This window comes from Astatotilapia calliptera, unplaced genomic scaffold, assembly GCF_900246225.1.
Source record: "Astatotilapia calliptera unplaced genomic scaffold, fAstCal1.2 U_scaffold_39, whole genome shotgun sequence".
Classification (NCBI taxonomy): Eukaryota; Metazoa; Chordata; class Actinopteri; order Cichliformes; family Cichlidae; genus Astatotilapia; species Astatotilapia calliptera.
The window spans coordinates 80602-102932 of record NW_020535777.1 but is presented as its reverse complement, the minus strand read 5'-3'; the positions used below and the strand labels follow the sequence as shown (position 1 = coordinate 102932).

Here is a 22331-nt window from a genome sequence, read left to right as displayed (position 1 = left end):
ATAAGAAATTCAATGCCACCCAGCTTCTTGAAAATTACTTTGGGGAAATAAAACCAAAATACCGTTTGAAATATTTATGCAAGATTGCAACCATTTGAGTTTGATGGAACCATCATTGCTTCAAAATCAATCGCATTCAAACCTCCTTCTTCAAATGACTTCACTATATCATTCTTCCTAACATAATGTTGCTCGTTTCTCCAAATGTAATTGAAATTAATTCGATTTATGTTATTGATTAGACTATTGGAAACATATAACCATTGTGATGGATAAATCAATCGAGAGATACCTTCTGTTTTAGTAAGCAAGACGCGTCCAAAGATGGAGAGGTGTCTTTGTAGCCAGCTGTTTAAAATCTTTTTAGATTTCTGGGTAATATGCTCAAAATTTAGATTTTCTCTATTATTTGTGTTCTTTGACATTATAACACCCAAATATTTAATGTCAGTTTTAACAGCTATGTTAAGAGAGCTACTAGGTCACAATCACGAATAGTTAATAATTCACGTTTTTACTTTAGTGCGAACAACTCATGAATTTCAAAGCTGTTCTAACAGCTTTGTCCATTTTCAGTTTGTTTAAGGCTTGATCTCAGTCATCCAGTGATATATCAGAATCACACATTTCTCTGAATACAGAATCGATTTTTGGAATATAATATTCAATCTGATCAAAACAACTTAATGAATCAGTAATTAAATATTTCGAGGAGTATAAGTTTGAGTAAAATTTATGTTTTTCTTCCGCTACAGTCTTATGATTTGTGCTTTCCTCCCCATTTACGATTATTGTATTAATAGATTTCTTTTCTTGCCTCCGTTTCTCCAAATTGTAGAAATATGAAGCACTTTTTCACCTTCTTCTATCCATTTTGCACGAGCTCTAATGTAAGCTCCATGAGCCTTTTTCTTGTATAGATCATCTAATTGAGCCTGTAAAGACAACAGGGATTTCTTATCAGCCTCTGACATAAAATGTCTATTACAATAGTTATTTATATCGTAAAGTAATTTACTTTCAAATTCCTTCTGTTGTCTACTTTTCATTTTACTAAACATAATTGAAAATTCTTTAACTTTAAATTTAAAAAAAATCCCATCTATGTATGTAATTGCCAATTGTTACATTGTTGTAAATGTTATGGAGGAGCTCTTTAACGATCTTAACATACCCATCATCATTTAACAGATCTGCATTAAATTAAATGCATTAAATATATGAACTGAATGTTTCTTTCAGGCTGTAAAAACCTTATTTATCCTCCATTACAGTCCTGCATTCAGAGCATTACTTCTGTTATATTAGTACATGTATTTTATTCTGATGAACACATGAAACTCTGAGCTGGATTGAATCCATTGAATCAGAGTCCAGGACTCAGACTAAACACACTGAATGTGTCCTGAGCTCGGCCGCTGTTCCACAGTAACTGCTGTCAGAGTCACTGTTACTGAGTTAGCTTAGCTAGCAGAGCAGCTAGCAGTTAGAGTATGAACTCTGTAAGCAGTCAGCTCTGTCCTGGACATGGTTACTGACATAAAGCTGCTCTCTGCAGCCATGTTTGACCTGCTGCTTTGTAGGACTACAGTAATGGAGGATTTGAAGGCTGAACTCGGCTCTGTGACACTTTTTGTAGTGAACTGATGAAAGCTGCGTCTCAGATGGATGTTAGTCCAACACATCAGACACGACCTCTGCAGCTCTCAGCTGATGTGCACATGAATGATTTGTGTTTCCTCTGCAGGTGAAGGTAGAAAGTGTGTGTGAGCTGATGTGAATTGAGCAGCATGGATCAGTGTGAGGACAGAGAGGAGGGAGTCCCTCCCTCTAAAAGCACTCTGTGTGGGGAACATGAGAGCCAGACCAAAGCTCAGAGGTGAGATGACCATCTCTAACTGTCCATGACTCTTCTCCATGTCACAGCTCAGCACTCACATCACTGCTCCATCATTATTCACACTCATACCTCTGTGTGTGTTGTTTTAAAGCCCAGAGCTGTGGGGCGTACCAGGCTCAGCTGGACATAACCCTGAAACTAATCCAGAGCCTGGACCTGAACCCAGCTGTGTTTCCTTAAAGAGCAACGTGTCGAAGGATATTGGTGAAGACTTTAACAAAAGACTGTTATGTGACAAAGAGTAAGTACATTATTTTTATGAGATTGTTCATCATGTCTTTAATTTAATATTTTCAGTTTTTCCTTCTTGTCTCATGAAGCTGTTACATTTATTGTTTTTCTTTTAGGATCAATAAGAGGCCAGAATCTCCTGGACCTGAACCCAGCTGTGTTTCCTTAAAGAGCAACGTGTCAAAGGATTTTTATATAAACTTTAAAGGATGTTCTTCTGCTGCTGAGAGGTAATGTGTGTCTAGATGTTGTTCCTGACTGTATTTTTGAATAAATCCTCATGTTTAATATCAGCTCAGCTCTTTTTCACACACATTTCTATGTTGGTATGTGAAGCGGTGTGTGTTGGAGTGTTTCCACAAACACAGCAGTCAGAGTGGAAAGAGTGGATGTTGTAGGAGGTGTTTGTGTAGTGAAGAGGCTGAGTGTCTGTAGGACTCCAGCTGCTCCAGCAGGGGCCTGTTCTTCGTACCTCGCTAAGTAAGTTAGCTGGATTAGATTGTTGACGATTTCGCATGATCTTGGATCGTTCGGTTCCCCGAAGCTCATCCGGGACTTGCTGTCATAGCAACAGCGCCGTAAGCGTAAACCTGCTCCCGAGCAGGTTTACTTTATGTAAACAGGATTAGATCGCGGCCACGCAGGTATGTCCGCTTCATTTATACGAAAGCAACAGCGATATTCCACCACTGTTTCACCATAAATAAATAACATCAATGTAACTAAAGATAATGCAGCACTTGATCCTTTTATTGATGTCACACAGATACATACAGGTCATTTCCTAAAAAAGGGAAATGTACTATTAACATTCTATTACATGTATGTGATTATTTCAGATGTAATTCATATTTCAGAGTAGTAATTGTAAATTACTTCGTGTAATCAAGATGAGAGACCACGGCTATAAAAGCGAAGGTGGATTTGGGAAGTCTGTCGCAGCCATGTCCTGTCCGTATACGCGACCAACCCATTGAGGAAGGTGCAAGATTGATAAGGAGAGTCCTCAGAATCCAGCGTATATTGCGGGATAGACAGGATCCTTTAGCTCAGCGCGACAGTGTGCTCATTGAGAGATATCGATATTCCCGTGAGGGTATTATTCACTTAACCAACTTGTTGACGAGGGGGTGCAGGACCACCACCTGTCTTTTTTTTGGTCTGCCCTTTTCTTGGTTGCTGTAATGAACAAACAAACAGATTATTCCAGGGTCTCTTTCCAAGAGACTAAAAGCAATAAAAAGTGATAAATATTACCATTCTGTAGAATATTCTTATATTCCACTTTTACTTGTTCCCATGTTCTAGTGGGTCCTGTTGTGGCTCTAATGTGAAAGGGAATATAATATAACAATATAATATAATGTAATATAATATTGGATAATATAGTGTAATATGATAAATCTATAAATAAATAATAAAGTGACTGAATAGTGGTATTGTCATGCGCTTTGGGTGCCTTGAAAAGCGCTATATAAACCCACTCCATTATTATTGTTATTATTAAATTACTTACGGGTTTGATTAGTCAGCAACTTTCTGCCAGCCCTCTCTCCTTGCTTTTGCAGCCTTTGCAGTGTTCCCTTGCATTTTAATTAAACTCTGAAACTCCTGAAATCCCGCACTCAAGAGTTCTTGCTCTGCTGCCGGAAAATACCGAGCGCGCCCCTTCGACATTTTCCCCGACCAATCAGAGGGTTGCTGATCAATGTTTCTACTATCGATACGTAGCCCCTTTTACGACACCCAGTGATCTCACATTACTGCGTCCAGCTGTACTAATCGTCAACAACAGGTGTGTTCGGGGAACCGGATTAGCGAGCTCACGGTTAGCGCGATCGTTTGGTCTTGGATGTGTCATTTGATCTTGGATGTAGTGAGCGACGTACGAAGAACGGGCCCCAGGTGTCTCCTTTGTGCTTTGCTTCAAACACAGTGTAGGGAGGAGCTTCCACTCAGGTGTTTCAGGTGTTGCTGGATGGAGGAGGACAAATAGTTTTTCCCTTCAGTGACACTTCAGCAGCTCAATGTTCTGGGAGATGTTTGTCTTTATGAAGGTTTATGGATTATTGTTCTTACTTTGGTTAAACTGAGCAATACTTTTTCCATCTAACATTTAAAGTAAATTTCCAGGTGAATAAAAGATCTGCAGCTGCAGCCTCTGTGATGTTTCACAGTCTGAAAGTAACAAATTCAACCAGAGTTCAAACAAAGGCTTAATATACGTGTGTGTTTGATATAATGCCAACAAGTACAAATAGGTGTTCTTACAGGTCTTAATCATAGAGGTCTGATAAGTCTGGTGACTTTCACAGTCAGCAATTTTGCTGCCTTTTATTTTATATTGGCCTTTTTAAAGCCCTTCAAGTGCTCCCACATTCATACAGAGCTTTTAACACCAAACTCCTTTACAGTCCTTCTCCTCTCACACACGATCACACGACTGATTTGTCTGCAGCAGCTGTGTTACTGCTAGTATTTTATTATGTGTGTAATCTCCTCATATTGTTCCTGTGGTTTAGTTTGACTTCCTTCTGCAAACTCAGCTGCTCTGTTGCTGATACACGTCTCCATGAATATGATTGATCAGATGCTGCCAACACCATGTGTTTCATGTGAGCGCTCAGCTGAAACCCTGGGTTGACTTATCGAGTTAATAACAAGCTTCACGTGACTGTGAATGCTAAAGTGAGTCCAGATAAAGGAAAGAGACCCTGCTAATGTTGGACTCACTTCTTAGTGTAGATCCCAGGAGGAAGTTCAACATAGCCATTCTTTGTGCTGGCTCGACCAAACCTGAGACCACAGTGCAGGATAATGATCATCATCTGCCTCTGTCAAGGACATTTAAAATCCACAAATAACAAACATAATTATATTTGATCATTAAAAATATGTTTTCACTTAAAAAAGCATGAGCACACTGGTGGATTACAGAAACATGAAAACTCGTTAACAGTAAAGTTAATTTAGGCGTAAACAAAGTGTCAAACATACTGAAGTAGAAGGACTGATGTTTGTGTTAAAATACCCTCTTAAAGCTTAAATACTGATTCAGCTTCTTTACTCAAGTAAAGGTAAAAGAGTACAGGCTCTGAAATGTACTCACAGTATTAAAGTAAAAACTCCATCTTTGAAGGAAATTTCTGCCAGTTTTTGTGCAAAGTTACCTGAATTTCTACCTCCAACATTAATATGAGAAAATTATCTGAACTTTTATTCTAATAAATTTAATCAGCTTGAACATTTTGTAGCACAAAAGTAGAAAAAGCTCAAAGGGAATAAAAAATAGCTCAATTTGCTGTTGGCTTCATTGTAGATGGGTGGCTTTGCCTCAACACCTAAACAGGAAAATGAGTTTAGTCAAGTATTAAAGTGGGATTGAAGAGGTCAGGAAACCAGAGATCAGGTGTTGTGGTGCAGCATGGTCACAAGAATCATTTAGAAATGGGTCGAAATATTTTCTCTTCTAGATTTTTTGCACAGTCTGATGTGCTGCTGCTCTGAGGTTTACTGCTCTCTGTGTGCTTAGAAAACTGTGAGGTACAAGTAGATTTGACACAAGTTATAATGGCTGATTTCCATATAATGGTGGAATACAGGAACTTAATCGTTAAGTAAGAAGAAAGTTTGAAGCCTAATCTTGAAAGTACAGATAGTGTCTGTCTCCTGAATCCAAACTGGAAGCTGGTTCCACAGAAGAGAGGGGCCAGAAAGCTGAAGGCTCTGCCTCCCATTCTACTTTTAAATACTCTAGGAACAACAAGTAGGCCTGCAGTGTGAGAGCGAAGCGCTCTAATAGGGTGATATGGTACTACAAGGTCATTAAGATAAGATGGGGCCTGATTATCGTAGCCATCGCTCTCTCGCATGGACGTGGCAGTCTTGCTGTCTGCTGCGAATCCTCCCCGTACCTCCGTGACCTCGTCTGGTATCTGCTCCCTCCTCTGTAAGAGACAGTAAAGGAAAACACGTCTCTGCCTAGTCTTGAAAATCTAATCTTATCATCCATTGTTCTTCTAGGGCCTCTTCTTCTTGTGGCCTCAGCTAACTGCTAATATTTAAATGACTAACATTAACATGTGTGCCAGCCAGGTTAACATTTATGATGAACTATGATTAATTAACTGATGTTGAGACTGGAGCTTTACTGACCTCTGAAATTCCTCCTAAAGTGTTATTCAGTGTTGTGACAGTCAGCTGCTTCAGCTGCTGCTGGGATGGGCTGTGGCAAAGAGAACAGAGAAAATCCAAATCAGAGTTTTTCTCTGAATTAAAAGCAAGGAAACAACAATATATTCTACATGGTGAAACTGATGGTTTATGGTGTTTGGCTCTGTTTTTCTGTATTCATGCAGATAAAGTGTAAACTCAGATGAATTATACCATCAAATGTTAAAGGAAAATATCAGGATGAGTGTCTGTGAGCTGAGAAGGACGTGAAGCGAGCAGTTTATCCCAGAGCTGAAGCTGCTCTGTGTGCAGAGATGAGCTCAGATTCCTGCTGTGATTGATCAACAGTCACAGAAATGTAGACTTGTAGTTATTACTGCAGTATGGTCACAGCAGATACTGATAAACATGTATTATGAGGATGGATGATCAAGTTTCTCACTCTCTCCTTTAAATCTCAGTTTTTTCTTCTTCACAGTTTATCTGTTAATTTATTAATGAATAACACTGAAAGAGTTTCTGTTATATTTCCCCTTGAACATCAGCTTATTAGGGCGGCATTAGGAAATAGCCCCCCTCCAAAGAATGAATAAATGAATGATGACAATAATAAAATGATTCAAAAGCAGAGCTCAGAGTGGTAGAATGGTCAAACATGGATCCACGGGTGGTTCAACTGCATTTGGTGACTAAAGCAAATCTTTCAAATAATCCCACCATCAACGGGATGTTGGCTCCTTTACTACGGTTACTTTACTTGGTCACCGTGTGAATTTCTTTGAAATGAACCAAATTCTTTTATTTGTTGGTTGTTGCATATTTAACCTCTACAGACAGGAAAGGAGGAGATGAGGCCTCAACAATGTTGGGTTGTAGCTGTGGTTCAGGTTAGAGTGAGTGTCCATGGAATAAATGTAAGTCAGTGAACTGGAAACATGACTGTGTTCAAACTTTGTTTTCCTTTTTATAATGAGTCTAATCAAAGGTGGACAGAAGTATCTCCACTGTGACTTTTCTGTGTCACCATCAGAGCTTCTGCACAGTGGGGAGAAAGATCCAGAAGCAGAGCTGGACTGCAGACAGCCAGTCAGAGCAGCTGTGTACAAAGTAAGACTGAACATCTGTCTGCTGATGGACTCATTTCTGAAAACTGGACTTCTTGTGTTGTTCAGACATTGAAGAGTTTTCTTTCTCTTTAGTCTCATTGTTTTTCTTTCTTTCAGCAGATGTTGGTCTGCAGGAGGTTTTAGATGAACATAAGATCAGTCTGAGGAGGAGATGTGAACGTGTGACTGAAGGAAGTGATGAAACAGGAAGTAGAACCCTCCTGAACACCATCTACACTGAGCTCTACATCACAGAGGGACAGAGTGAAGAGGTTCATACCCAACATGAGGTGAGGCAGCTGGAGACAGCTTCCAAGATGGACGTCCTCCATGACGCTCCAATCAAGTGCCAGGACATCTTTAAAGCCTTACCTGACCAACAGAGACCCATCAGAGTGGTTCTGACCAACGGCGTGGCTGGTGTTGGAAAAACCTTCTCAGTGCAGAAGTTCACTCTGGACTGGGCAGAGGGCTTGGAGAACCAACATGTCAGTGTGGTGGTTCTGCTTTCATTCAGGGAGCTGAACCTGATCAGAGATGAGCAGTACAGTCTTCTGGAGCTGCTCCATGTTTTCCATCCAACATTACAGAAGGTCACAGCAGAGAAGCTGGCTGTCTCTCAACTTTTGTTCATCTTTGACGGCCTGGATGAAAGCAGACTTTCATTGGATTTCACCAACAGGAAGCTGCTGTCTGATGTCACACAGAAGTCATCAGTCAGCCAGCTGCTGACAAACCTCATCCAGGGGAATCTGCTTCCCTCGGCTCTCGTCTGGATAACTTCCCGACCCGCAGCAGCCAATCAGATCCCTCCTACATGTGTTGACAGGCTAACAGAAGTACGAGGCTTCACTGACGCCCAGAAGGAGGAGTACTTCAGGAGGAGATTCAGTGATGAAGAGCTGTCCAGCAGAATCATCTCCCACATGAAGACATCCAGGAGCCTCCACATCATGTGTAGTATCCCAGTCTTCTGCTGGATCACTGCTACAGTTCTGGAGCACATGTTGACTACAGAGCAGGGAGGAGAGCTGCCCAAGACCCTGACTGACATGTACTCACACTTCCTGCTGGTTCAGACAAAGAGGAAGAAGAACAAGTACCATGAGGGACGTGAGACGAGTCCACAGGAGCTGACGGAGGCTGACAGGGAAGTTCTTCTGAAGCTGGGGAGGCTGGCGTTTGAACATCTGGAGAAAGGAAACATCATGTTCTACCAAGAAGACCTGGAGCAGTGTGGTCTGGATGTGACAGAGGCCTCGGTGTACTCAGGAGTTTGTACAGAGATCTTCAAAAGAGAGTGTGTGATCTTCCAGAAACCAGTCTACTGCTTTGTTCATCTGAGCATTCAGGAGTTTCTGGCTGCAGTCTACATTTTCCACTGTCACACCAACAGGAAGACAAAGGTGCTGAAGAACTTTTTGGGACAAAAATACAACGAGTCCTCTCTGGATGATTTCCTTAAACGAGTCATGTCTAAATCCCTCCAGAGTAAAAATGGCCACCTGGACCTGTTTGTTCGCTTCCTTCATGGCCTCTGTCTGGAGTCCAACCAGAGACTCTTAGTAGGTCTGCTGGGTCAGACAGAGATCAGTCCAGGAACCATCCAGAGAGTCATCAACAACTTGAAGAAGATGAACAGTTATGGAATCTCTCCTGACAGAAGCATCAACATCTTCCACTGTCTGATGGAGATGAACGACCTCTCAGTACATCAGGAGATCCAAGAGTTCCTGAAGTCAGAGAACAGATCAGAGAAGGAACTCTCTGACATCCAGTGCTCAGCTCTGGCCTTCATGCTGCAGATGTCAGAGGAGGTTCTGGATGAGTTTGACCTGCTGAAGTACAAAACATCATGGCAGGGACGACAGAGACTGATTCCAGCTGTGAGGAACTGCAGAAAGGCTGGGTGAGTCCAGATGTGATCATTAACATCATTGATCAGTGTAGGTTAGTAGTGTAATGTTGAAAATAAAATCAGATTGTAACCACAAAGTGTTTGTGTCCGTACGCTGCAACCTTCCACACCATTCCTTTATTGTACAGACTCAGCAGCAGCTCCATGGATCCCAAATCCAAGAGTGGAGAACAGATTTGAAGTGTGTCACATCCATGCAGTCACAGCTGTTTCCACCATGTTTCCACTGATATTAATCCTGTTCAATGACACGTTTCATATCAGTCAATATGTTCTTTAGGACGTCCACTGACATGTTTAAGTGTCCTGCTGGAAATCACTCAAATCATCCATGAAATCCATGAAAAATCCTTTTAGTGTTTCTAACTTCACCCTCTGTCCTCTCTCTCTCTCCATCCTCCTCACTGCTTCTTTCACTGATAATCACACAAACATTGTATTCAGCTACAAAATAACACAATAATATCATCTGATGATCATTATTATAAGAGCAGGATCCATATTTGATATCAGAGTAACACACTGCTTGGTTATGTGCAGTCATCATCAGTGACTGTGGGTCAAACAAGCTCTCTGATTGGTTGCTGACCTTGGTCACCTGTCCACTCTCACCTGTTTGTGTTTGCTCTCTCTTTGCTGTCTCCATCCTTTCTCTCCTTTCTCTCCCTCTCTGTCTTTGTACGTCACTCAGGTCCAATGGAAACAGTGACATTTACAAACCAATCAAAGACAAACTGATCCATGTCAGGTTATAACAATATTCAAAGTGAATACAGGCTGCTGCTGGACACAGACAGGTAACATCATTTTGACTTGCTGTCACCTGGATCTGGACTCATAAACACTGAAGCCCTGAACAGGAATACAAATCATTTTCTGCCAACTAGCGACACACCAGCAGATAATGGCTCAGAAAGCTCAAATGAGCCAATCATTTCTGTGTTTAGTTCCCCTGAAATCAGATCTGATATCAGCAGCTCTGAGTTCATTCATCATTATTGTCCAGTGATGAGATTTCTGCTCCGTTTGGTAACAGTCAGCAGGTTTTTCCTGCGTGTGGACGTGAACAGTCGTACCTGACAGCAGGTAGCAAACAGAGATCATCTTTCCAGGTGGAACTCTTCACTGAGCTGAACTCATTCAAAATGTTCTGGAGTCAAAACAGGAAACAGTCCAAATGTGTCTCTTCACTCTGACTCTGGATCAGATCTCAGTGACAGACTGTGGACATTATGGAAGCCTAAATGTGACACCATCTTCCTCCTTCATCTGCAGATTAAAGCCAAACAAAGATGCTCATTAAAAGTCTGCAGGTCTGAGAGAGACTCAATCGTTGTGTCATGTCAAACACAGTAAGAGGAGCTGAAGCACAGATGTGAAGAGCAGATTCATCAGATTATGACCTCACTCTGTTTTGTCTTCATATACATTCAGTCTGTGTTTATAATGCAGATTTTCTGCTTTCATAATAACACATTTTATATTTTCTATCATCACAGACTGACTGAGTGTGGACTCAAAGAGTCTCACTGTGAAGTTGTGGCCTCAGCTCTGAAGTCCAACCCCTCCCATCTGACACAGCTGGACATGAGTAGAAATAATGACCTCCAGGATTCAGGTGTGAAGCTTCTGTGTGCTGGACTGGAGAGTCCAAACTGTCGACTGGAGACTCTGAGGTAAGTTCACTGACTGCGGCTGTTGTTGTTTTTCTATATTTCAGGTCTTTGATTAATGTTTGAAACTTTCTTTAGTTCCTAAATGTTCAGGATGTGTCTGAAGACAAATGTGAAGAAGTTTGAGTGCTTTCAGAAATGTTGTCTTTCCAAACGACTGAACAACAGTTTTTTCTTTTGGCTCCAAACAGAAGTGACAGACTTGAGCAGGGTTCATTTAAAGGCTGACAGAAGTGGAGTGGTGACAGGGAGATGCTTTACAGGACAGTGTTTCAGCCTCCACAGGTTCATGTTGTGCTCCATCAGTCAGTGAAGATGAAGTCAGTGCTGATGAGGCTGTAGAGTGTGTGAGGGATGTGAATGAGGATGATGAAGATCTGATGATAGCAGATAAAAACAGGCTGCAGAGACTTTGAGCCATACAGGGCACACAGTGTGTGTACAGAACAGCTGAAATCATTATGGAGGCCTCACTGGGATATGGAAGCATCACAGTACAGCTTCAGTGAAGCATTAAAGTCTCTGATATGAGATGAGAAATGAAGCAGCCAGAGCTTTTTCATGAGTGGAAATCCACTGTGACTGTGAGCTGCTGCTACAGCCTCCAGATTAGCCAGCAGCTCATCCTGCTCAACATTTTCTCACCAACTTTAATGGAAGTGTGATGTTTTCAGCTGGAGTGATGGTCAGGGTGGCCTCCCTCTCCTCTTCTTCTCTCCGCCCCTGGGCCTGTGGTCAGAGTGTGTGCTGGATAATCCGGCCCAGGATGAGGCCAAACTGACATGGGATGAAATGTCTGTCACATAATTGAGCTTAGTGTAGTTTCATTTCTGCACAATTTAAAAAATAAGCCAAAGCTTTGTTCTGTCTTTTCTATGTTATACTGTAGACTTTCTTTGATACTGTGTCCAAAAGGAGCAGCTTTTACTTTGAAGGGGAGGCGTCTCTGTTTCCTCTTCAGGTTGGATGATGGAAGCAAATGTGTGTGTGATGTTCTTTCAGTGTAACACTTTGTAGACGCTCCCTGAGCACTGGTCTCACAGCCAGCTGCACATAGAGACCAGTGTTGTTAGTCCAGGTCAGAAGATGACTTGTTGGAATGAAAACGAGCTTGTAGTTTGTCTGCTTTAATAATGTGACTGGAAAAAGGTGTTGGACTTCAAATATGTCCATTTCTTTCACACTTCACCTTTAAAAGTGAAGCCTTGTGGTTCCTGGAAGGAAAAACACGACTTTTTCAAGTCTTTGTCCTGTTTTTATGATAAATGTACGACTTTAATGTGAAACATTCAGAGTTTTTTCTCTTGTTGTGTTTGTTTGAAGCTGCTTCCTGTTGGCTTCAGCTGTTTGGAGTTTCCATTTTCTAAACTTCTACATTCTGAACCTTCTTCAGCTCTGAACAGATGATGAAACACTGAATGATTTCAAGCTCACACTTTGTCTAATAAACTTACATCTTTCATTCTTTATACAGATTGATGGACTGTGGTTTGTCAGAGATCAGCTGTGATTATCTGGCAGCAGCACTGAAGTCCAACCCCTCCCATCTGAGAGAGCTGGACCTGAGCTCCAACAACAAGCTGCAGGATTCAGGAGTGAAGCATCTGTGTGGTTTCCTGGAGAGTCCAGGATGTGGACTTGAAACTCTGGGGTCAGTCAGCATGTTTTAGTTGTGCTGAGATGAATATGATGTGAAAGTTGTGCTGACACTAAACTGCAGACATCAGGCTGATATTATACTGATCCACACTGAGGATCTTCATGGTAAAGTCTGTTTTCTTCTTCTCTGGTTTAGTCCATTGACTGCAGCAGAACAATGTTCACATTTCAAACAGTGAGACTCAACGTATGGCCCGCGGCCCACACGCGGCCTGCCCACCTTTCCTGATTCAGAGAGAGGGGACCCTGATTAACTGTGTAGTGTTCTTCCTCACAGTTCTAAGTATCAGACACAACAATGAATAATCCACAGCTGACTGTCTTTAGCAGGTCAAAGGTCACGGCACACAGCAGACAGTGGGAAATATTATAATTCTGATCATTTATCAGCACATATCCATATGTATAAAAACAAAGCTGACACTGTGAGACTTGATCAGAGGTGTGATCATCACAGCAGAGGCCTTTGTGTCAAAGTCACTGAGGATCAAACAGAAACACATGAAGCAGATTTTCCTGTTCTGGCTTTTTATAGCAGATAACCTTCAAAATATTCTGCAGTCCATCAAAAACTGAAGCAAACCATGAATCAACATGTGAACATGAGCTGATGCTGCTGAAGGGAAGCAAAGTTACAGAGGTTTGATTACAGACACAGCTGAGAGTTTGTAATCTGTCATAATTTTAAAAGGTTTAAATTTCTTCAGTATTGAACAGCAGAAATGAGGCTTTGTTTTCGGAGGCCGACAGCAGTGAACACAACAGCAGACTGGTGCGTAATAAGCAGTGAATAATGCAGGAAACAGATTTTTGATGGTAAACTGTTCTTGAAGTACACTGAGAGAGAGAGAGCTGTGCAGGAAGTAAACGTCAAAGTCAGAGAGAATTCATGACGATGTTCATCAAACGTAAAGCGTAGTTTGGATCTTCTTCTGCTGCTGGTTCAGTCAGTTTTGGTTGGAGACAGATGAAACCTGCAGCTTGAGGATCTGTGAGCTGTCCACTTTAAGCCCCGACGGCGTGTCCGTGTATGTGCCGTCGAGTGAACGATCCACGCTCTGTGTTTCCATCTTTGTGTGTTTAGCTGCTCTCATTTACTGTTTTATCTGTTTGCTTGTTGTTGAAATACTTTTGGGAGCTTTAACCTGAGGTTCTGGCAAAATACGTTTATATTAAAAATCGATTCAGGATTGAATGAATCAACATCACTTTATTCAAATTAAAACCATTTAAATAGGAAAATCCATTTTTTTTACAGCCGCCTCTAATGCTGGGTAATGTCAGCTGGTCAATGTGCAGCTGGCTGTGAGTCTCAGGGAGCGTCTACAAAGTGCAACACTGAAAGAACATCATCCATAAATATTGAGTAATAACTGGACTCTCATACAGCGAGACTCAAATGCCTTTAAACATCAGCTTATCCTGCTGATCCAAGTCCAACACTGAGTTTGTAAAAACATGTTTGTCAATCATTTTGTTTGGTTTCTGAGGAAAATGATTCAATAACTTGCTGCTAATACACAACATTTCATCATATTTCCTCATAACCCTCTTTTGTCTGACTATTTGATCCCATTTGAATTTGCAATAAAGGATCCACAGAGTTTGGTGACAATAATGACAGTAGATGTTTGTGTGAAAGTGCTGGAAGCAAAAGAGTGTGTGATGTTCTTTCAGTGTTGCACTTTGTAGACGCTCCCTGAGCACTGGTCTCACAGCCAGCTGCACATAGAGACCAGTGTTGTTAGTCCAGGTCAGAAGATGACTTGTTGGAATGAAAATGAGCTTGTAGTTTGTCTGCTTTAATAATGTGACTGGAAAAAGGTGTTGGACTTCAAATATGTCCATTTCTTTCACACTTCACCTTTAAAAGTGAAGCCTTGTGGTTCCTGGAAGGAAAAACACGACTTTTTCAAGTCTTTGTCCTGTTTTTATGATAAATGTACGACTTTAATGTGAAACATTCAGAGTTTTTTCTCTTGTTGTGTTTGTTTGAAGCTACTTCCTGTTGGCTTCAGCTGTTTGGAGTTTCCATTTTCTAAACTTCTACATTCTGAACCTTCTTCATCTCTGAACAGATGATGAAACACTGAATGATTTCAAGCTCACACTTTGTCTAATAAACTTACATCTTTCATTCTTTATACAGATTGAGGAGCTGTGGTTTGTCAGAGATCAGCTGTGATTATCTGGCAGCAGCACTGAAGTCCAACCCCTCCCATCTGAGAGAGCTGGACCTGAGCTTCAACAACAAGCTGCAGGATTCAGGAGTGAAGCATCTGTGTGGTTTCCTGGAGAGTCCAGGATGTGGACTTGAAACTCTGAGGTCAGTCAGCATGTTTTAGTTGTGCTGAGATGAATATGATGTGAAAGTTGTGCTGACACTAAACTGCAGACATCAGGCTGATATTATACTGATCCACACTGAGGATCTTCATGGTAAAGTCTGTTTTCTTCTTCTCTGGTTTAGTCCATTGACTGCAGCAGAACAATGTTCACATTTCAAACCTTCAAAGAAGAAGAAAAATCCTCCACTGGATAATTCACTGTGAAACTCTCAAACTCTTCATTCCACCTTAAAGTCTGTCTGACACTGAAATCCAAAGCAAAATGTGCGTTTGCTTTACAGACAGCAGTCCAACACAAACATACACACATCATCCAAAACACAGTCCAACATCCAAATCTCCTCCACTGCCAGCATGAATGATGGAAAAGAGAAGGAGGAACACTCTGACATTCAGGGTTAGAATGAGTTTCATGAAGCAGACTGTGAAGATCAAAGCTGCATTAGAAAGCTTACATGAATGAATGAGTGGACAGAAGTGGACAGAGATCATCTGAAGCACTTCAAAGGCTTTAAATCAGCACATTTCTCTTTATTCTTTATCAACTCTGTTAGTTTCTCTCAGTTTTCTGTGGAATGAAGCTAACAGCAGGCTAATAAGATGCTGACCAATAGGTTTCTATTAAAGGTTGTAATTTGTATATGAAAAAGTGCTTTGGCTCAGCAGGGATCAGCTTACAGGTAGAATACAGCTGCTGGATGGGATTAGCATGTCATAGCTATCTACCAAACTGCTAACTGGGGGATTTCAGGCCATCTATGGATCCTTTTTGCTAACTGTTTATTCAGCTTAGGCTCACAGGGCTGGAGCCTGTGCCCTAGCTGTCATAGGGCAAGAGGCGTGGTCCACCTGCACAGGTGAGCAGTCCATCACAGGGCCAACAGAGAGAGACAGAGAAGCACTCTCTCACATCCACACCTACAGCTAATTTAGAAGCACCAATGAACCTAAGCAGCATTTCATTGGACTGTGGGAGAACATCCAACCTCCACAGAAAGGCCAACAAGCTTCAACCTACAACCTTCTTGCTTTAAGGCACTAGTGCGAACCACTTTTCCCCATTTCAGCCCAAATCCTGCATCTTCCTGTTTCTGACTCCAGGCCAGCTCCACTAACACTTTCTCATCAGACACTGCCACCTAGTGGAGGAAGTCTTAGTTCCATTTGAAGCTTCAGATTACAGTTAGTTCCTTTACAAAGAGGTGGAGGTGGTGGGGCCACAGCACCATCATCACTGAGTGCCATAGGACACTTAACCTTTGTTTCCATATGCTGGGAACTTCCTGTTGTTCCAAGGAGGACTGGAAAATGTGTGGAAAATCTCCCAGTCAGTTCCTCACAGCACACCTCAATCATTTCCCTCCCACAGCATCAGGACCAGGGTTTTTTCTCTCTTTGCTCCCACTAAGAGATTTCCACACAAACACCTCATCAGTGGGACTCTCAGAGCTACCAGCCCTTTGCTACAATCACAAAGCTCTTCATTGAAATCAATGATATCAAAGCTGCAATCAAATGAGTCCAAGTCTTCTGCTGATTCAGCATCACATTCATCTTTGCTCCTTGTTCTGCATCCCCACCATGGACTTCATTCCTTTCCAAGCCAGCCTTGAGTGTCCTTTATTCAGCTCATCCTCTGCTTTACTTTTACACCTGATTTTAGCTGCTTTATCTCTCTTTCAACAAGTTTCTGTGCCTCAATCTTTTTCTTCTCTCCCTCATAACAAGACAGCTTCTTCTGCCTGAGAACATGTTGGAGTGATTTACTAATCCAGGGCTGCTTATTGGGGAAAATACTTCCTGTTTCCAAAGTAATCCCCATTTTCCCCAGAAAGAAAAGTAAGTAGAAATCGATGATCTAAGTGAGAACATGAGCCTTTAAAAAGTCCCAGTGGGTGCAGTCAAAGCAGTCCCTCAGTCCCAGTATAGAGTCTTTGGTCCAGACTGGAACAACTGTGTGCCCAGTTTGAGCTCTCTTCAGTCCTGTGACCTGACAGACCCAGAGGGGCCATCACATCACATTTAGAAGCTCCCCTAATGGAGCCACAACACATGTCCAACACTTAGTCTGTCTTGTTGGACCAACTGGAAGAAATGATTCAAGGACTTAGTCACAGAACAGAGATTCAAATCTCCAAAATCCAACTGGCTGCATCAGGACATATAGTCTGAAACTCTGCACAGTTTCCTGTTTGAAGCTGCTTCCTGTTGGCTTCAGCTGTTTGGAGTTTCCATTTTCTAAACTTCTACATTCTGAACCTTCTTCAGCTCTGAACAGATGATGAAACACTGAATGATTTCAAGCTCACACTTTGTCTAATAAACTTACATCTTTCATTCTTTATACAGATTGAGGCTCTGTGGTTTGTCAGAGATCAGCTGTGATTATCTTGCAGCAGCGCTGAAGTCCAACCCCTCCCATCTGAGACAGCTGGTCCTGTCAGGAAACAACCTGAAGGATCCAGATGTGAAGCAGCTGTCTGATCTTCAGCAGAGTCCAGACTACAGACTGGAGACTCTGCTGTAAGTAGAGTGATGGAGTGAGTGGGTGGTGCTGTCAGCAGTATTGTTGTAATGTATGTTTGCACTGATTGCCGATCACGCTTCAACTGAGTCGTCCTCGGTCAGAAGGAATGGTACTCCACAGTGATGTAGTTCAAATAACTTTACTAAGGAGGTGGCAGATGACATCAACAGGATGTACAGCGTTGGTATGGAGGCATTACAGTATTCACATGCAGGTAAAGGGGGTGTGAGTGTGTATATGGGTGTGTGTGTGTGTGTGTGTGGTCATCTGTAAACAGAAAGAACAAACATTTGTATTAACCACTATGGATAGCAGTGTACCCCTTATACAGTACTGTGGGTTTCCAGCGTAATGTTATACAATCTGCCATAACCTCATGGCCACTAGAGTGCCATAAATGAATTTCTGGCTCGTATATACATTGGCAAACCAGACCTCTGCAGATTTACAACGCTTCAGAGAATAAACATAGTAAATAGTTACATCCACCTACAACCACAATGCTTGACAGTAAGTCGTATATGGAATGAAATATGGGCTGAACACAAGGCTGCCTGTAGTAGGTCAAAAAACGCATCTTAGCGATAGCAACGGGACTAGCTTCTTACGTAGCAAATTACACAGATGAAGTCAAACAATCATCGTGTCTGTGAAGGTTCTCAGTCATCCAGGTCATCGTAGTCAAAGGAGCTTGCAAAGAAAAGCGTCTGGACTTCTTTAAGTTGCTTGAAGACGTTTCACCTCTCATCCGAGAATTTTCTTCAGTTCTAAGGTCAAATGGTGGAGAGTCCCAGATATAAACCTAGTGGGAGTGACCCCCACAGAGGGACAAAAGGACCCCCTGATGATCCTCTAATCACCTGAGCCAAGGTGTGAAATTGGGTGTGGGACCCAATCAGCCAGAGTTTCGGGTGTGTTCATTGTGAAACCTGGCCCCACCTTGACATGCGAATTCCTGAGGTCAGATGGCCCAGGATGTGAGTGGGCGTTAAGGCGTCTGGGAAGTGATCTCAAAACTGGATTATAGATGGCAGAGAGTTGGTGTCGTAAACCCTCGCCTCTGTTCAAAGATGGTCGCTCACAGTGGACATAGATGGCTTCTTTCACTCCTCTTTCAAACCATCTGTCCTCTCTGTCCAAAATGTGAACATTGGCATCCTCGAAAGATTGTCCTTTATCCTTAAGATGCAGATGGACTGCTGAGTCTTGTCCTGTGGAGGTGGCTCTTCTATGTTGTGCCATGCGATTGTGAAGTGGCTGTTTGGTCTCTCCAATGTAGAGGTAGGGAAGATGCACCGTGGTCCTAAACACTACAGATTACCATACAAAGATCACTACTCTCCTCAGTGACAACAATACCTACGAAGCCCTAAAGCGAGACCCCACAAGCAGCTACAAAAAGAAAGTTATAGCTTGCCTTCAAGACTTTGAAAAGGACAAAATTATTGACCGCCTTACATATCACCGCCTTTACCCAGGGGATGCTATACCCTGCATCTATGGACTTCCGAAGATCCACAAGGAAACTGTCCAACTCAGACCCATAGTCAGTAGCATAAACTCAGCCACGTATAACATTGCAAAACACCTTGCTACCATCCTTGCGCCTCTCGTGGGGAACACCCCACACCACATCAAGAACTCCACCGACTTCACCGACAAGGTCCAGAAACTTACCCTGGATCCAGATGAAACCATGGTGTCCTTTGATGTAGTTTCTCTCTTCACTTGCATACCCACCACGGAGGCCGTGGAGACGGTCAGAAAACGATTACAAGAAGACAGCTCCTTGGAGGACAGGACCAAGTTCACACCCGATCAGATCTGCACACTGTTAGACCTCTGCCTCACCACTACATATTTCAAATACAACGAAGGCTTTTACAGACAAAAACATGGCTGTGCCATGGGCTCCCCCGTGTCACCTATTGTAGCCAACCTTTACATGGAGGAAGTGGAAAGAAAGGCTCTTGGCTCTTTCAAAGGAAGAGTACCCAGCCACTGGTACAGATATGTGGACGACACCTGGGTCAAAATCAAGACACAAGAAGTGGAATCCTTCACTGCGCACATTAATGCTGTGGATAAATACATCAAGTTCACCAGGGAAGACACAAAGGACAACTGTTTGCCTTTCCTGGACTGCGCCGTGCACATTGAAGAGAACGGCAAACTTAACATCGAAATTTACCGGAAGCCCACACACACGGACCAGTACCTCCTCTTTGACTCCCATCACCCTCTGGAACACAAACTTGGAGTAATTAGGACCCTACACCACTGGGCAGAACATGTTCCCTCTAAGCCTGAAGGGAAAAAGAAGGAACACACGCATGTAAAGGAAGCACTCAAAACGTGTGGCTATCCTAAATGGGCATTCTTAAAGTCAGCAAAGAGGCACAGAAAAGAAGACCAGACACCAGCGAAGGAGGATAAGAAGGACAGACGCAACAACATTGTCATCCCCTATGTAGCCGGTGTATCAGAAAAACTCGGGAGAGTTTTCTCCAAGCATGACATCCCGGTGCATTTCAGACCCAGCAACACGCTCAGACAGAAACTGGTTCACCCGAAAGACAAAACGCCAAAACACAAACTTAACAACGTGGTGTATGCTGTACAGTGCAGCGAGGAATGCCCAGACCTCTACATTGGAGAGACCAAACAGCCACTTCACAAGCGCATGGCACAACACAGAAGAGCCACCTCCACAGGACAAGACTCAGCAGTCCATTTGCATCTTAAGGATAAAGGACACTCTTTCGAGGATGCCAATGTTCACATTTTGGACAGAGAGGACAGATGGTTTGAAAGAGGAGTGAAAGAAGCCATCTATGTCCACTGTGAGCGACCATCTTTGAACAGAGGCGGGGGTTTACGACCCCAACTCTCTGCCATCTATAATCCAGTTTTGAGATCCCTTCCCAGACGCCTTAACGCCCACTCACATCCTGGGCCATCTGACCTCAGGAATTTGCATGACAAGGTGGGGCCAGGTTTCACAATGAAGACACCCGAAACTCTGGCTGATTGGGTCCCACACCCAATTTCACACCTTGGCTCAGGTGATTAGAGGATCATCAGGGGGTCCTTTTGTCCCTCTGTGGGGGGTCACTCCCACTAGGTTTATATCTGGGACTCTCCACCATTTGACCTTAGAACTGAAGAAAATTCTCGGATGAGAGGTGAAACGTCTTCAAGCAACTTAAAGAAGTCCAGACGCTTTTCTTTGCAAGCTCCTTTGTCAAACAATCATCACTCTCATCTTACAATACTCACATGGTAAGCACGCACACAGTATTAACTCACACAGGAATGCAAGTAAATACGTTACTCCTCCAACACACCTCTCATCTTTGCAGAACTGCGCTGAACAAGTTCCCAACCGGAAGTACAGATACCGAGGTGCATCATGGGTAACGTAGTATAAAAACAGCTACAGTGAACAAGCGGACTTTTAACAATTGTACTAAACACAGTCAGTATGAAAAAAAATCCAGTGTTTCCTGTAAAGCTGCAGCTTCTCAGTGAAGCTGTGAGAGGAGAATGGTGACAGGCTTCAGGATTGGACACAAACACTTCCTGTTTCTGACCTTTATGGTCACCATAGTAACGGCTGACACGCTCTGATCAAACACTGTCAACAGCCAATCAGCTCTCTGAACAAACATTGACAAAACAAAGCAACAATGACTGCATTCATTTCCAAGTTTAAAGCAGTGAAGAACACAGTCTGTAGGTGAGGAAGAATTTAGTGAGAGCAGATGTTTGGATGGAATTCCTCCAGTTAACAGCTGGAACCGTCCATCTGGATTGTTGGGCTTGTTGTTGGGGTTCCTACAGAGCTCAGAGTGGACACACCAAGGTTCTTCTAATGAATGAAAGTCCAAACTCAAACTAGGAGGGAAAAACATTTTCATCAACTTCAATAAAAATCCAAAGATTAGAAAAAGTGAAGCAACAATGAGTCCTAGTACAGTCCCAGCACTGAAGTCCCTGCTGCTCTTTATACTGGATGTGCTGCATCACTGACTGACAGCTGATGAAGAGTCTCTGGAAACACTCGTTTATCTCCTCTGCTCTTCCTTCTTCTCTCTGCAGGTGGAGGTGATGATGGTAAACAGGACGGTGTGTGTGCTGAGAGAGGAGGAGCTGTGTCCTGATGATCCAGAGAGGTTGAAGCAGCAGCAGCTTGTGTGTAGAGACGCTCTGACTGGGCCATGTTACTGGGAGGTGGAGAGGAGAGCTTCATCCAGCAGTGACTGACAGAGGAATGAGAAGAAGTGCAGATGACTGTCAGTGCTGCAGAGTGAACTGCTCTGAGAACAGCTCCACTGTCAGACACAATGTAGAGTCCAGCATCACCCCTGTGTGTCCCTCTGGATCTGACAGAGGATCATCAGTGTATCTGGACTGCTCTGCTGCTGCTCTGTCCTTCTACAGTCTCTGCACAGTCTCTGTCTGACTCTGGCTTCAGACCCTCCTGGATCAAACTCACCTGGAAAGACTTTCAAACATCACTCAATAGATTTGAATACAGAATATATTTGATATATACTGTAGATGTACTGTAGAGTTGCAGTTTGTCACTTGTAAATACAGTCTGTGAGCAGCTGTGAGCTGAAAGATCTTTCTAGAAGCACGAAATGTTTTCACTCTTCTGTTGCTTTTTCATATATTCCCACAACATTAATATTGATCCCACCTGTCTCACCTGTTTCATGCTTTTATACATAATAACAGGACACGTGTGATCTGAGCGCTGCTGTGGTTGCTGTGCTGCACGTCTTCATTTA

The 22331-nt window shown here is 42.7% G+C and overlaps 1 protein-coding gene across 1 annotated transcript; it reads left to right on the top strand.

Annotated features, from left to right (window-relative positions):
* Positions 1-1853: 1853 nt before the first annotated feature.
* LOC113018060 (NACHT, LRR and PYD domains-containing protein 3-like) lies at positions 1854-21668 on the top strand (the record flags this gene model as incomplete). The annotated part of the gene is made up of 9 exons (XM_026161133.1): positions 1854-1879; positions 1992-2141; positions 2248-2363; positions 7337-7411; positions 7528-9319; positions 10828-11004; positions 14810-14986; positions 17358-17531; positions 21637-21668. Coding segments are annotated over 9 exons (2697 nt in total), but the record flags the coding sequence as incomplete, so codon positions are not given.
* Positions 21669-22331: the final 663 nt, after the last annotated feature.